The sequence below is a fragment of the Oncorhynchus nerka genome, unplaced genomic scaffold (genome assembly GCF_034236695.1).
Source record: "Oncorhynchus nerka isolate Pitt River unplaced genomic scaffold, Oner_Uvic_2.0 unplaced_scaffold_841, whole genome shotgun sequence".
Taxonomy (NCBI): domain Eukaryota; kingdom Metazoa; phylum Chordata; class Actinopteri; order Salmoniformes; family Salmonidae; genus Oncorhynchus; species Oncorhynchus nerka.
In genome coordinates, this window is record NW_027040432.1 from 67557 (window position 1) to 83348 (window position 15792).

Sequence of the window (15792 nt, forward strand, 5' to 3'; positions counted from 1 at the left end):
TGTGTGTGCGCATGTTTCTCCAATTATCCACATCTGTGTTCACACATCTCTCCAGCTGCTGTGAGTGTGTTTCTACGAGCAGCAGTCACCCTCTCTCTGACCCCTATCTCTCTGACCCCTCTCCTCACCGACACACACCTCTCTGACCCCTCTGCTTACTTCCTCTCACTGACAGACACACACCTGGCCAGGCTTTCGTCTGGTCCTCCTGGGGCCTCTGGGGCCAAGGCCTCCTTAAACAATAATCTCCTCCACTACACTAGTGCCTAGTTCCATATGTATTATTTCATTTGGATGTCTTCCCTATTATTCTACATGTATATGTTGTTCTGGTCCAGTAGAATGTTGTTCTGGTCCTATAGAATGTTGTTCTGGTCCTATAGAATGTTGTTCTGGTCCTATAGAATGTTGTTCTGGTCCTATAGAATGTATATGTTGTTCTGGTCCTATAGAATGTTGTTCTGGTCCTATAGAATGTTGTTCTGGTCCTATAGAATGTATATGTTGTTCTGGTCCTATAGAATGTTGTTCTGGTCCTATAGAATGTTGTTCTGGTCCTATAGAATGTTGTTCTGGTCCTATAGAATGTTGTTCTGGTCCTATAGAATGTTGTTCTGGTCCTATAGAATATATATGTTGTTCTGGTCCTATAGAATGTTGTTCTGGTCCTATAGAATGTATATGTTGTTCTGGTCCTATAGAATGTTGTTCTGGTCCTATAGAATGTATATGTTCTTCTGGTCCTATAGAATGTTGTTCTGGTCCTATAGAATGTTATTCTGGTACTATAGAATGTTATTCTGGTCCTATAGATTGTTATTCTGGTCCTATAGAATGTTTATGTTATTCTGGTCCTATAGAATGTTGTTCTGGTCCTATAGAATGTTGTTCTGGTCCTATAGAATATATATGTTGTTCTGGTCCTATAGAATGTTGTTCTGGTCCTATAGAATGTATATGTTGTTCTGGTCCTATAGAATGTTGTTCTGGTCCTATAGAATGTTGTTCTGGTCCTATAGAATGTTGTTCTGGTCCTATAGATTGTTATTCTGGTCCTATAGAATGTTGTTCTGGTCCTATAGAATGTTGTTCTGGTCCTATAGAATGTATATGTCATTCTGGTCCTATAGAATGTATATGTCATTCTGGTCCTATAGAATGTATTAACACAGCTTTTGGTAGCGTGTTCTGACTAAGTAATAAGGTGTAATCAGTCTCAGAACAAGGTGTTTTCTCAAGGGTGTAGTGAGTCATTTTCTACAGAACAGGTTGTGTTCAGGCGGGTTCAACATTCTGGAATGTTCAGGTACACACCGTGTAGAACAGACATGTAGGTTCAACATTCTGGAATGTTCAGGTACACACCGTGTAGAACAGACATGTAGGTTCAACATTCTGGAATGTTCAGGTACACACCGTGTAGAACAGACATGTAGGTTCAACATTCTGGAATGTTCAGGTACACACCGTGTAGAACAGACATGTAGGTTCAACATTCTGGAATGTTCAGGTACACACCGTGTAGAACAGACATGTAGGTTCAACATTCTGAATGTTCAGGTACACACCGTGTAGAACAGACATGTAGGTTCAACATTCTGGAATGTTCAGGTACACACCGTGTAGAACAGACATGTAGGTTCAACATTCTGGAATGTTCAGGTACACACCGTGTAGAACAGACATGTAGTCTAGTGGTTCAGAGCAGCGGCAGTTCAGAGCTTTGGGCCAGTAACCAAAATATTGCTGGTTCGAATCTCCGAGCTGACTAGTTAAAAAAATCTGTCGATGTGCCCTTGAGCAAGGCACTTAACCCTAATTGCTCCTGTAAGTCACAGTGGATAAGTGTGTCTGCTAAATTACAAAATGACATACTTTTCTGACATTTCTCTTTCCTGAACTCGACCAACAACAGGTGTAAACAGGAAGTGACATCACTCACCAGGTCCTTCTGGAAGTAGATGAGTACACCGGCTGCCACCTGACCAATCAGAATCAGCAGCAGGCAGGTGAAGTACTGGGGAGGAAGAGAGGATCATGGGATATATGAGATGACATCACCGTGGCAACAGTCCATAACAATGCATAAACACATCCACCCAATCACCCGACATCATCCCCTGCAGCATCGTTCAGACATCAACATGCCTTCAAATAGAAATGCATTATGTATTCAACTATGTATGTAAATAATTGACTAGGATGTGAACTTCCACATCATCTCCTAGACGCTGCTACAATATCCAACTGGAACAGCCACAGGGCTTTGTGTTGCTACAATATCCAACTGGAACAGCCACGGGGCTTTGTGTTGCTACAATATCCAACTGGAACAGCCACGGGGCTTTGTGTTGCTACAATATCCAACTGGAACAGCCACGGGGCTTTGTGTTGCTACAATATCCAACAGGAACAGCCACGGGGCTTTGCGTTGCTACAATATCCAACAGGAACAGCCACTGGGCTTTGCGTTGCTACAATATCCAACTGGAACAGCGACAGGGCTTTGTGTTGCTACAATATCCAACTGGAACAGCCACGGGGCTTTGCGTTGCTACAATATCCAACTGGAACAGCCACTTTGGGGCTTCCAACTGGAACAGCCACGGGGCTTTGCGTTGCCATAATATCCAACTGGAACAGCCACGGGGCTTTGTGTTGCTACAATATCCAACAAGGGGCTTTGTGTTGAACAGAACACAGGGCTTTGTGTTGCTACAATATCCAACTGGAACAGCCACGGGGCTTTGTGTTGCTATAATATCCAACTGGAACAGCCACGGGGCTTTGTGTTGCTATAATATCCAACTGGAACAACGGGCTTTGTGTTGCTATAATATCCAACTGGAACAGGGGCTTTGTGTTGCTATAATATCCAACAGGAACAGCCACGGGCTTTGTGGCTTTGTGTTGCTATAATATCCAACTGGAACAGCCACGGGCTTTGTGTTGCTATAATATCCAACTGGAACAGCCACGGGGCTTTGTGTTGCTATAATATCCAACTGGAACAGCCACGGGGCTTTGTGTTGCTATAATACTGGAACAGCCACGGGGCCAACTGGAACAGCCACGGGGCTTTGTGTTGCTATAATATCCAACTGGAACAGCCACGGGCTTTGTGTTGCTATAATATCCAACTGGAACAGCCTGGAACAGGGGCTTTGTGTTGCTATAATATCCAACTGGAACAGCCACGGGCTTTGTGTTGCTATAATATCCAACTGGAACACTATAATATCCAACTGGAACAGCCACGGGGCTTTGGGCTAATATGAACAGCCACGGGGCTTTGTGTTGCTATAATATCCAACAGGAACAGCCACGGGGCTTTGTGTTGCTATAATATCCAACTGGAACAGCCACGGGGCTTTGTGTTGCAACAATATCCAACTGGAACAGCCACGGGGCTTTGTGTTGCTATAATATCCAACAGGAACAGCCACGGGGCTTTGTGTTGCTATAATATCCAACAGGAACAGCCACGGGGCTTTGTGTTGCTACAATATCCAACTGGAACAGCCACGGGGCTTTGTGTTGCTATAATATCCAACTGGAACAGCCACGGGGCTTTGTGTTGCTATAATATCCAACTGGAACAGCCACGGGGCTTTGTGTTGCTACAATATCCAACTGGAACAGCCACTGGGCTTTGTGAGTGACTCCTCCCTGTACAGTAGCAGTAGTTTGTAATGCATTCACACTAGCATACACTGAGTGGACAAAACATTAGGAACATCATCATAATATTGAGTTGCGGCCCCTTTTTGTCCTCAGAACAGCCTCAACTTGTCAGGTCGTGGTCTCTACAAGGTGTTGAAAGCCTTCCACAGGGTCTCTACAAGGTGTTGAAAGCCTTCCACAGGGACTCTACAAGGTGTTGAAAGCCTTCCACAGGGACTCTACAAGGTGTTGAAAGCCTTCCACAGGGTCTCTACAAGGTGTTGAAAGCCTTCCACAGGGTCTCTACAAGGTGTTGAAAGCCTTCCACAGGGTCTCTACAAGGTGTTGAAAGCCTTCCACAGGGTCTCTACAAGGTGTTGAAAGCCTTCCACAGGGATACTGGCCCATGTTGACTCCAATGCTTCCCACAGTTGTGTCAAGTTGGTTGGATGTCCTTTGGGTGGTGGACCATTCTTGATACACACTGGGAACTGTTGAGTGTGAAAAACCCAGCAGCATTGCAGGTCTTGACACAAACCAGTGTACCTGGCAGTGTACCTGGCTTTAACCTGTCTCCTCTCCTTCATCTACACTGATTGAAGTGGATTTAACAAGTGACATCAATAAGGGATCATCGCTTTCACCTGGATTCACCTGGTCCGTCTATGTCATGGAAAGAGCAGGTGTTCCTAATGTTTTGTGCACTCAGTGTAGATTTTGGAGATGCCAGCAATGTTTTAAAGATGGTTTTGACTTTAGATTTGTGCACCACTGATTGCGAGTCAGATTGCGAGTGTGCGCCTGTGTGTGCCTGTGTGTGCGTGTGTGCCTGTGTGTGCCTGTGTGTGTGCGCGTGTGTGTGTGCCTGTGTGTGTGTGTGTCTGTGTGTGCCTGTGTGTGCCTGTGTGTGCCTGTGTGTGCGTGTGTGTGCGTGTGTGTCTGTGTGTGCGTCTGTGTGCCTGTGTGTGTGTGTGTGTGTGTGCCTGTGTGCGCCTGTGTGCGCCTGTGTGCGCCTGTGTGCGCCTGTGTGCGCCTGTGTGCGCCTGTGTGTGTGTGTGTGCCTGTGTGTGTGTGCCTGTGCCTGTGTGTGTGTGTGTGTGCCTGTGTGTGTGTGTGGTGTGTGTGTGCCTGTGTGTGTGTGTGTGTGTGTGTGTGCCTGCTCACCAGGCCCAGCAGACAGCGGATCTCGTAGATCGCCCCCAGGCAACCCAGGAAGCCCATCAACATGGAGAGACCACCGACACCTATCAGGATGTAGGAAGCTATCTTCAGCGCTGTGGAGGACTCTTCTGTAGAGAGAAACAAAGCAACACTCTCAGGTTAGCACATTAGCATCGCTGTGGTAAAAACCATATATAGGCTAGCATTTTAGCATACCTACAGTACACAATGGGGTACTCCTCTTTAGAGGTGGGAACAAGCAGACTCGTTAGCATATCTGCTGTTAACACATATAGGTTAGCAGTTTAGCAATCGACTACTGTGCAGGCTTGTATTTAAGCAGGCTGATGTAGGCTATACACAGGCTAGCATTTTAGCATCGCTATGGTAAAAACCATATATAGGCTAGCATGTTAGCACACCTACTACACAGTGACAGGCATTTTAACCCATTCATCCCTTAGCAGACACAGTGTTCTGCCTCACGTCTGACAGGTAGACAGACAGACAGTAGAATATAACAGGCATCTTCCTATAAGGTAACTCATTCCCACAAAGTCAAAAGGAGACCTGAACTCAAACCAGCATCTCTGTTAGAATATAACAGGCATCTTCCTATAAGGTAACTCATTCCCACAAAGCCAAAAGGAGACCTGATCTCAAACCAGCATCTGTTCATGGAAACAGGTCTGGGAATTCTGGATTTTATAAAAACTAAAAGTCCACTGGAGCCAGAGAGAGATTAGGGGTCTGCATTTCAAATGGCACCCTTTTCCCGATATAGTGCACTACTTTGGACCAAAAAAGTTCACTTAAAAAACATAAAATATTGTGCACTATATAGGGAACAGGCTGCAATTTGGGACATATATTATGTCTGGCAACAGGAGGAATTATATATGTTACTCTGAGGACACTGTTCTCAGTGTGTGTGTGTGTGTCACTGCCAAACATTCTGAGGCTTTCAAAGGAAAGAGAGAAGCGTGTTTCTGTGGATCACTCCGGAGGTCTGGAACCAGACGTGTGCCATCACGGAGGCCCAACCTTTCTGCAAAGCCCAGAAAACCACCACTGAGACACAGAGAGAGAGAGAGAGAGAGAGAGAGAGAGAACGGACAGTTCAACCTCATCTCAAGTATTTGGTTTAGGAGACATCATCCTTGGAGACAGAGACGAGCTCCCGAGATCCCCAGAGGTTTTCACTATAATGGCAGAAACATCTGGCACGCCATGCAAATCAAAGTGTTTCTTTGTCAGCGTAGTGTCAGCGCAGTACAGTGAAATGCTTATGCAAGATGTGAAACATGGCCAAATGTATATAGGTCATAGAGACAAAGCGAACTAAATACACAGAAAAAACAGTATCCTATTTAATACTGTGATGAAATAGCTGTGGTTGGTTGGCGCTATACTCTAGCGTGTGACCAATGTGGAATACATGAAGTTCAATAATGCCATGTTGGCTGATTTCTTCTTCTTCTTATTATTCTAAGTGGGATGACTGTGGCAATATCACTGAAGGAATATGTAAACCGCTGGATGGGAACCCTCATTCCCAGCAAAAGTAGTTTAACCAGACACGTCTCTGATTATTAGAGACAGACCCTGCAGCACATCACAGATCCCTCTCCTCATTACCGTCACTCTGACGTTGGAACGGCTAGAGAACAGATCCCTCTCCTCATTACCGTTACTCTGACGTTGGAACAGCTAGAGAACAGATCCCTCTCCTCATTACCGTTACTCTGACGTTGGAACAGCTAGAGAACAGATCCCTCTCCTCATTACCGTCACTCTGACGTTGGAACAGCTAGAGAACAGATCCCTCTCCTCATTACCGTCACTCTGACGTTGGAACGGCTAGAGAACACATCCCTCTCTCCTCATTACCGTTACTCTGACGTTGGAACAGCTAGAGAACAGATCCCTCTCCTCATTACCGTCACTCTAACGTTGGAACAGCTAGAGAACAGATCCCTCTCCTCATTACCGTTACTCTAACGTTGGAACATCTAGAGAACAGATCCCTCTCCTCATTACCGTCACTCTAACGTTGGAACATCTAGAGAACAGATCCCTCTCTCCTCATTACCGTTACTCTGACGTTGGAACAGCTAGAGAACAGATCCCTCTCCTCTGACGTTGGAACAGCTAGAGAACAGATCCCTCTCCTCTGACGTTGGAACAGCTAGAGAACAGATCCCTCTCCTCATTACCGTTACTCTGACGTTGGAACGGCTAGAGAACAGATCCCTCTCCTCTAACGTTGGAACAGCTAGAGAACAGATCCCTCTCTCCTCTAACGTTGGAACAGCTAGAGAACAGATCCCTCTCTCCTCTGACGTTGGAACAGCTAGAGAACACATCCCTCTCTCCTCTAACGTTGGAACAGCTAGAGAACAGATCCCCCTCTCCTCTGACGTTGGAACATCTAGAGAACACATCCCTCTCTCCTCTGACGTTGGAACATCTAGAGAACACATCCCTCTCTCCTCTGACGTTGGAACAGCTAGAGAACAGATCCCTCTCCTCATCACCGTTACTCTAACGTTGGAACATCTAGAGAACAGATCCCTCTCCTCATCACCGTTACTCTAACGTTGTAACGGCTAGAGAACAGATCCCTCTCCTCTAACGTTCGAACATCTAGAGAACAGATCCCTCTCCTCATCACCGTTACTCTAACGTTGTAACGGCTAGAGAACAGATCCCTCTCCTCTAACGTTGGAACATCTAGAGAACAGATCCCTCTCCTCATTACCGTTACTCTAACGTTGGAACATCTAGAGAACAGATCCCTCTCCTCATTACCGTTACTCTAACGTTGGAACATCTAGAGAACAGATCCCTCTCCTCTAACGTTGGAACGGCTAGAGAACAGATCCCTCTCTCCTCTAACGTTGGGGGGAGTGAACGGTGGTGGGGGGAGGGAACGGTGGTGGGAGGGTATGAATCCTATATAGTTTAGTCTCCCATTAGGCCTATGTGAATCCTATACAGTTTAGTCTCCCATTAGGCCTATATGAATCCTACCTTGGAATCCCATCTCACGAGGAGCAAACCCTTTTCCTTTCTTCCTGGGCCAATCAGATGTGCCTAAACCTAGTGTGAAGTTACCAGGTAGTTAGCTAGCTAGGTAACATGACGTTGTTTGTTATCAAACCAATAATTAGCAACCCGGGATTAGTTTAAAACGGCCCGCGACGTGGTTTTGTAGACAGAAATAAAAGGTTACTTCTGGTAATATGGGTCATATAGAAAAAAAGGGTAGAGAGCCTAGAGAGCTGCCCTGCGGTACACCAAACTTTAAAATGTTTGACAGAGAAGCTTCCACTAAAAGAAACCCCCTGAGTTCTATTAGATAGATCGCTCTGAATCCACGGTATGGCAGAGGTTGAAAAGTCATAACACACATGTTTTTGAACAACAGGTTATGGTCAATAATATCAAAGGCTGCACTGAAATCTAACAATGCAGCTCCCACAATCTAACTAAATATCCATTTCGTTCAACCAATCATCAGTCATGTGTGTCAGTGCAGTACATGTTGAGTGCCCTTCTCTATAAGCATGCTGAAAAAGTCTGCTGTTCATTTGTTTAAAGAGAAATAGCATTGTACTTGATCGAACACCATTTTTTCCAACAGTTTGTTAAGAGCTGGTAGCTTATAGGTCTCCTGTTAGAACCAGTAAAGGCGGCTTTACCACTCTTGGGTAGTGGAATGACTTTGGCTTCCCTCCAGGCCTGAGGACAAAGACTTTCCTCTTAGGCTCAGATTAAAAATATGACAGATAGGAGTGGCTGTAGAGTCAGCTACCATCCTCAGTAGCTTTCCATCTAAGTTGTCAATGCCAGGAGGTTTGTCATTATTGTTCGTTAACAACAATTGTTCCACCTCTGCCACACTAACTTGACAGAATTCCAACTTGAAATGCTTTTCTTTCATTATTTTTTTTCATGCATGAATACAATTGCTCACTGTTCGTTGTTGGCATTTCCTGCCTAACCCTAACCCACTTTGCCAATGAAGTAATCAATAAAATAAATTGCCAACATCAAATGGTTTTGTGATGAATAAAGCCATCTGATTGGGTGAAAGATGGAGTTGAATTCTACCCATAATTCCATTTAAAGTACTCCAAAGTTTTTCCCCCCATTATTCTTTATATTTTTACCTTTATTTAACTAGGCAAGTCAGTTAAGAACAAATTCTTATTTACAATGACGGCCTAGGAACAGTGGGTTAACTGCCTGTTCAGGGGCAGAACGACAGATTTGTACCTTGTCAGCTCGGGGGTTTGAACTTGCAACCTTCTGGTTTCTAGTCCAACGCTCCATCGATCTTGGCTTCATAATAAAGAACTTGCAAAGTCAACTCTGTGCTCTTGGTTATAACAGATGAAATTATACATTGTATCAACATAAAGTCTACTCAGACTGGTCTGTGCTCTTGGTTATAACAGATGATACATTGTATCAACATAAAGTCTACTCAGACTGGTCTGTGCTCTTGGTTATAACAGATGAAACATTGTATCAACATAAAGTCAACTCAGACTGGTCTGTGCTCTTGGTTATAACAGATGAAACATTGTATCAACATAAAGTCAACTCAGACTGGTCTGTGCTCTTGGTTATAACAGATGAAATGATACATTGTCATTGACACTGACCCAACTCCAGCCACTTTAATAATGGGAATTGATGGGAAATGTTGTAAATATATCACTAGCCACTTTAAACAATGCTACCTTATATAATGTTACTTACCCTACATTATTCATCTCATATGCATACGTATATACTGTACTCTACATCATCGACTGCATCCTTATGTAATACATGTATCACTAGCCACTTTAACTATGCCACTTTGTTTACTTTGTCTACATTCTCATCTCATATGTATATACTGTACTCGATACCATCTACTGTATGCTGCTCTGTACCATCACTCATTCATATATCCTTATGTACATATTCTTTATCCCCTTACACTGTGTATAAGACAGTAGTTTTGGAATTGCTAGTTAGATTACTTGTTGGTTATCACTGCATTGTCGGAACTAGAAGCACAAGCATTTCGCTACACTCGCATTAACATCTGCTAACCATGTGTATGTGACCAATAAAATTGGATTTGATTTGATTGTATCAACATAAAGTCAACTCAGACTGGTCTGTGCTCTTGGTTATAACAGATGATACATTGTATTAACATAAAGTCAACTCAGACTGGTCTGTGCTCTTGGTTATAACAGATGAAATGATACATTGTATCAACATAAAGTCTACTCAGACTGGTCTGTGCTCTTGGTTATAACAGATGAAATGATACATTGTATCAACATAGTCTACTCAGACTGGTCTGTGCTCTTGGTTATAACAGATGAAATGATACATTGTATCAACATAGTCTACTCAGACTGGTCTGTGCTCTTGGTTATAACAGATGATACATTGTATCAACATAAAGTCAACTCAGACTGGTCTGTGCTCTTGGTTATAACAGATGAAATGATACATTGTATTAACATAAAGTCAACTCAGACTGGTCTGTGCTCTTGGTTATAACAGATGATACATTGTATTAACATAAAGTCAACTCAGACTGGTCTGTGCTCTTGGTTATAACAGATGAAATGATACATTGTATTAACATAAAGTCAACTCAGACTGGTCTGTGCTCTTGGTTATAACAGATACATTGTATCAACATAAAGTCAACTCAGACTGGTCTGTGCTCTTGGTTATAATAGATGATACATTGTATTAACATAAAGTCAACTCAGACTGGTCTGTGCTCTTGGTTATAACAGATGAAATGATACATTGTATCAACATAAAGTCAACTCAGACTGGTCTGTGCTCTTGGTTATAACAGATGAAATGATACATTGTATTAACATAAAGTCAACTCAGACTGGTCTGTGCTCTTGGTTATAACAGATGAAATGATACATTGTATTAACATAAAGTCTACTCAGACTGGTCTGTGCTCTTGGTTATAACAGATGAAATGATACATTGTATTAACATAAAGTCTACTCAGACTGGTCTGTGCTCTTGGTTATAACAGATGAAATGATACATTGTATCAACATAAAGTCAACTCAGACTGGTCTGTGCTCTTGGTTATAACAGATGAAACATTGTATCAACATAAAGTCAACTCAGACTGGTCTGTGCTCTTGGTTATAATAGATGATACATTGTATCAACATAGTCTACTCAGACTGGTCTGTGTTCTTGGTTATAACAGATGAAATGATACATTGTATCAACATAAAGTCAACTCAGACTGGTCTGTGCTCTTGGTTATAACAGATGATACATTGTATCAACATAAAGTCAACTCAGACTGGTCTGTGCTCTTGGTTATAACAGATGATACATTGTATCAACATAAAGTCAACTCAGACTGGTCTGTGCTCTTGGTTATAATAGATGATACATTGTATTAACATAAAGTCAACTCAGACTGGTCTGTGCTCTTGGTTATAACAGATGAAATGATACATTGTATCAACATAAAGTCAACTCAGACTGGTCTGTGCTCTTGGTTATAACAGATGAAATGATACATTGTATTAACATAAAGTCAACTCAGACTGGTCTGTGCTCTTGGTTATAACAGATGAAATGATACATTGTATTAACATAAAGTCTACTCAGACTGGTCTGTGCTCTTGGTTATAACAGATGAAATGATACATTGTATCAACATAAAGTCAACTCAGACTGGTCTGTGCTCTTGGTTATAACAGATGAAACATTGTATCAACATAAAGTCAACTCAGACTGGTCTGTGCTCTTGGTTATAATAGATGATACATTGTATCAACATAGTCTACTCAGACTGGTCTGTGTTCTTGGTTATAACAGATGAAATGATACATTGTATCAACATAAAGTCAACTCAGACTGGTCTGTGCTCTTGGTTATAACAGATGATACATTGTATCAACATAAAGTCAACTCAGACTGGTCTGTGCTCTTGGTTATAACAGATGATACATTGTATCAACATAAAGTCAACTCAGACTGGTCTGTGCTCTTGGTTATAATAGATGATACATTGTATTAACATAAAGTCAACTCAGACTGGTCTGTGCTCTTGGTTATAACAGATGAAATGATACATTGTATCAACATAAAGTCAACTCAGACTGGTCTGTGCTCTTGGTTATAACAGATGAAATGATACATTGTATTAACATAAAGTCAACTCAGACTGGTCTGTGCTCTTGGTTATAACAGATGAAATGATACATTGTATCAACATCAACAGACTGGTCTGTGCTCTTGGTTATAACAGATGAAACATTGTATTAACATAAAGTCAACTCAGACTGGTCTGTGCTCTTGGTTATAATAGATGATACATTGTATCAACATAGTCAACTCAGACTGGTCTGTGCTCTTGGTTATAACATATGATACATTGTATCAACATAGTCTACTCAGACTGGTCTGTGCTCTTGGTTATAACAGATGAAACATTGTATTAACATAAAGTCAACTCAGACTGGTCTGTGCTCTTGGTTATAACAGATGATACATTGTATCAACATAAAGTCAACTCAGACTGGTCTGTGCTCTTGGTTATAATAGATGATACATTGTATCAACATAAAGTCAACTCAGACTGGTCTGTGCTCTTGGTTATAATAGATGAAATGATACATTGTATCAACATAGTCTACTCAGACTGGTCTGTGCTCTTGGTTATAATAGATGATACATTGTATCAACATAAAGTCAACTCAGACTGGTCTGTGCTCTTGGTTATAACAGATGAAATGATACATTGTATTAACATAAAGTCAACTCAGACTGGTCTGTGCTCTTGGTTATAACAGATGATACATTGTATCAACATAAAGTCAACTCAGACTGGTCTGTGCTCTTGGTTATAATAGATGATACATTGTATCAACATAAAGTCAACTCAGACTGGTCTGTGCTCTTGGTTATAATAGATGATACATTGTATCAACATAAAGTCAACTCAGACTGGTCTGTGCTCTTGGTTATAATAGATGATACATTGTATCAACATAAAGTCAACTCAGACTGGTCTGTGCTCTTGGTTATAATAGATGATACATTGTATCAACATAAAGTCAACTCAGACTGGTCTGTGCTCTTGGTTATAATAGATGATACATTGTATCAACATAAAGTCAACTCAGACTGGTCTGTGCTCTTGGTTATAACAGATGATACATTGTATCAACATAAAGTCAACTCAGACTGGTCTGTGTTCTTGGTTATAACAGATGATACATTGTATCAACATAGTCAACTCAGACTGGTCTGTGCTCTTGGTTATAACAGATGAAATGATACATTGTATTAACATAAAGTCAACTCAGACTGGTCTGTGCTCTTGGTTATAACAGATGATACATTGTATCAACATAGTCTACTCAGACTGGTCTGTGTTCTTGGTTATAACAGATGATACATTGTATCAACATAGTCAACTCAGACTGGTCTGTGCTCTTGGTTATAACAGATGAAATGATACATTGTATCAACATAAAGTCTACTCAGACTGGTCTGTGCTCTTGGTTATAACAGATGATACATTGTCTCAACATAAAGTCAACTCAGACTGGTCTGTGCTCTTGGTTATAATAGATGATACATTGTCTCAACATAAAGTCAACTCAGACTGGTCTGTGCTCTTGGTTATAACAGATGATACATTGTATCAACATAAAGTCAACTCAGACTGGTCTGTGCTCTTGGTTATAACAGATGATACATTGTATCAACATAAAGTCAACTCAGACTGGTCTGTGCTCTTGGTTATAACAGATGATACATTGTATCAACATAAAGTCAACTCAGACTGGTCTGTGTTCTTGGTTATAATAGATGATACATTGTATCAACATAAAGTCAACTCAGACTGGTCTGTGCTCTTGGTTATAACAGATGAAATGATACATTGTATCAACAATGGAGCAGTGCAGGCAAAGTAAACAATGTAACAGAAGTAACAGAAGACTCATCAGGGTCAGCATCCCCACTCGCCATCACGGCTACATTATATTATAAAACAGAGAGGAATAGATGGGCATCAACTATTACTATCATTCTCATTCCTCTGGTGAAATGACTGCCACATTACTGTCATTCCTCTGGTGAAATGACTGCTACATTACTGTCATTCTCATTCCTCTGGTGAAATGACTGCCACATTACTGTCATTCCTCTGGTGAAATGACTGCCACATTACTGTCATTCCTCTGGTGAAATGACTGCCACATTACTATCATTCCTCTGGTGAAATGACTGCCACATTACTGTCATTCCTCTGGTGAAATGACTGCCACATTACTATCATTCTCATTCCTCTGGTGAAATGACTGCCACATTACTGTCATTCCTCTGGTGAAATGACTGCCACATTACTATCATTCCTCTGGTGAAATGACTGCCACATTACTGTCATTCCTCTGGTGAAATGACTGCCACATTACTATCATTCTCATTCCTCTGGTGAAATGACTGCCACATTACTATCATTCCTCTGGTGAAATGACTGCCACATTACTGTCATTCCTCTGGTGAAATGACTGCCACATTACTATCATTCTCATTCCTCTGGTGAAATGACTGCCACATTACTGTCATTCCTCTGGTGAAATGACTGCCACATTACTATCATTCCTCTGGTGAAATGACTGCCACATTACTGTCATTATCATTCCTCTGGTGAAATGACTGCCACATTACTGTCATTATCATTCCTCTGGTGAAATGACTGCCACATTACTGTCATTCCTCTGGTGAAATGACTGCCACATTACTGTCATTCCTCTGGTGAAATGACTGCCACATTACTATCATTCCTCTGGTGAAATGACTGTCACATTACTGTCATTATCATTCCTCTGGTGAAATGACTGCCACATTACTGTCATTATCATTCCTCTGGTGAAATGACTGCCACATTACTGTCATTCCTCTGGTGAAATGACTGCCACATTACTATCATTATCATTCCTCTGGTGAAATGACTGCCACATTACTGTCATTATCATTCCTCTGGTGAAATGACTGCCACATTACTGTCATTATCATTCCTCTGGTGAAATGACTGCCACATTACTGTCATTATCATTCCTCTGGTGAAATGACTGCCACATTACTGTCATTATCATTCCTCTGGTGAAATGACTGCCGCATTACTGTCATTATCATTCATCTGGTGAAATGACTGCCGCATTACTGTCATTATCATTCCTCTGGTGAAATGACTGCCACATTACTATCATTATCATTCCTCTGGTGAAATGACAGCCACATTACTATCATTCCTCTGGTGAAATGACTGCCACATTACTATCATTCCTCTGGTGAAATGACTGCCTCATTACTGTCATTCCTCTGGTGAAATGACTGCCACATTACTGTCATTCCTCTGGTGAAATGACTGCCACATTACTGTCATTATCATTCCTCTGGTGAAATGACTGCCACATTACTGTCATTATCATTCCTCTGGTGAAATGACTGCCACATTACGGTCATTATCATTCCTCTGGTGAAATGACTGCCACATTACTGTCATTCCTCTGGTGAAATGACAGCCACATTACTATCATTCCTCTGGTGAAATGACTGCCACATTACTGTCATTATCATTCCTCTGGTGAAATGACTGCCACATTACTGTCATTCTCATTCCTCTGGTGAAATGACTGCCACATTACTGTCATTCTCATTCCTCTGGTGAAATGACTGCCACATTACTGTCATTCCTCTGGTGAAATGACTGCCACATTAGTATGTGTAGTTTGATAAACTTACGCAGGATGACCATGAAGCTCTCATTGTCCAGAAGGACCCACAGTCCGAACCCCATGATGAGGGCGCCAAACAGCTGCAGAGGGGGGAGAGAGAGTCAGAGAGAGAGAGAGAGTCAATACAACATGGTAAATAAGACTAAAC

The 15792-nt window shown here is 41.9% G+C and overlaps 1 protein-coding gene across 1 annotated transcript in view; it reads right to left on the reverse strand.

The window, feature by feature from the left end:
* Positions 1–1687: 1687 nt before the first annotated feature.
* Positions 1688–15792, reverse strand: part of LOC135571028 (CD82 antigen-like) — a 47219-nt gene continuing 33114 nt past the window's right edge. Inside the window, exons 3-5 of the mRNA XM_065016842.1 lie at positions 15652–15724; positions 4828–4952; positions 1688–2017 (exon numbers count right to left, since the gene is read on the reverse strand). Of these exons, the coding sequence (XP_064872914.1) occupies positions 1769–2017; positions 4828–4952; positions 15652–15724 (447 nt within the window). The 3' untranslated portion in view covers positions 1688–1768. The remainder of the gene's footprint in view (positions 2018–4827; positions 4953–15651; positions 15725–15792) is intronic.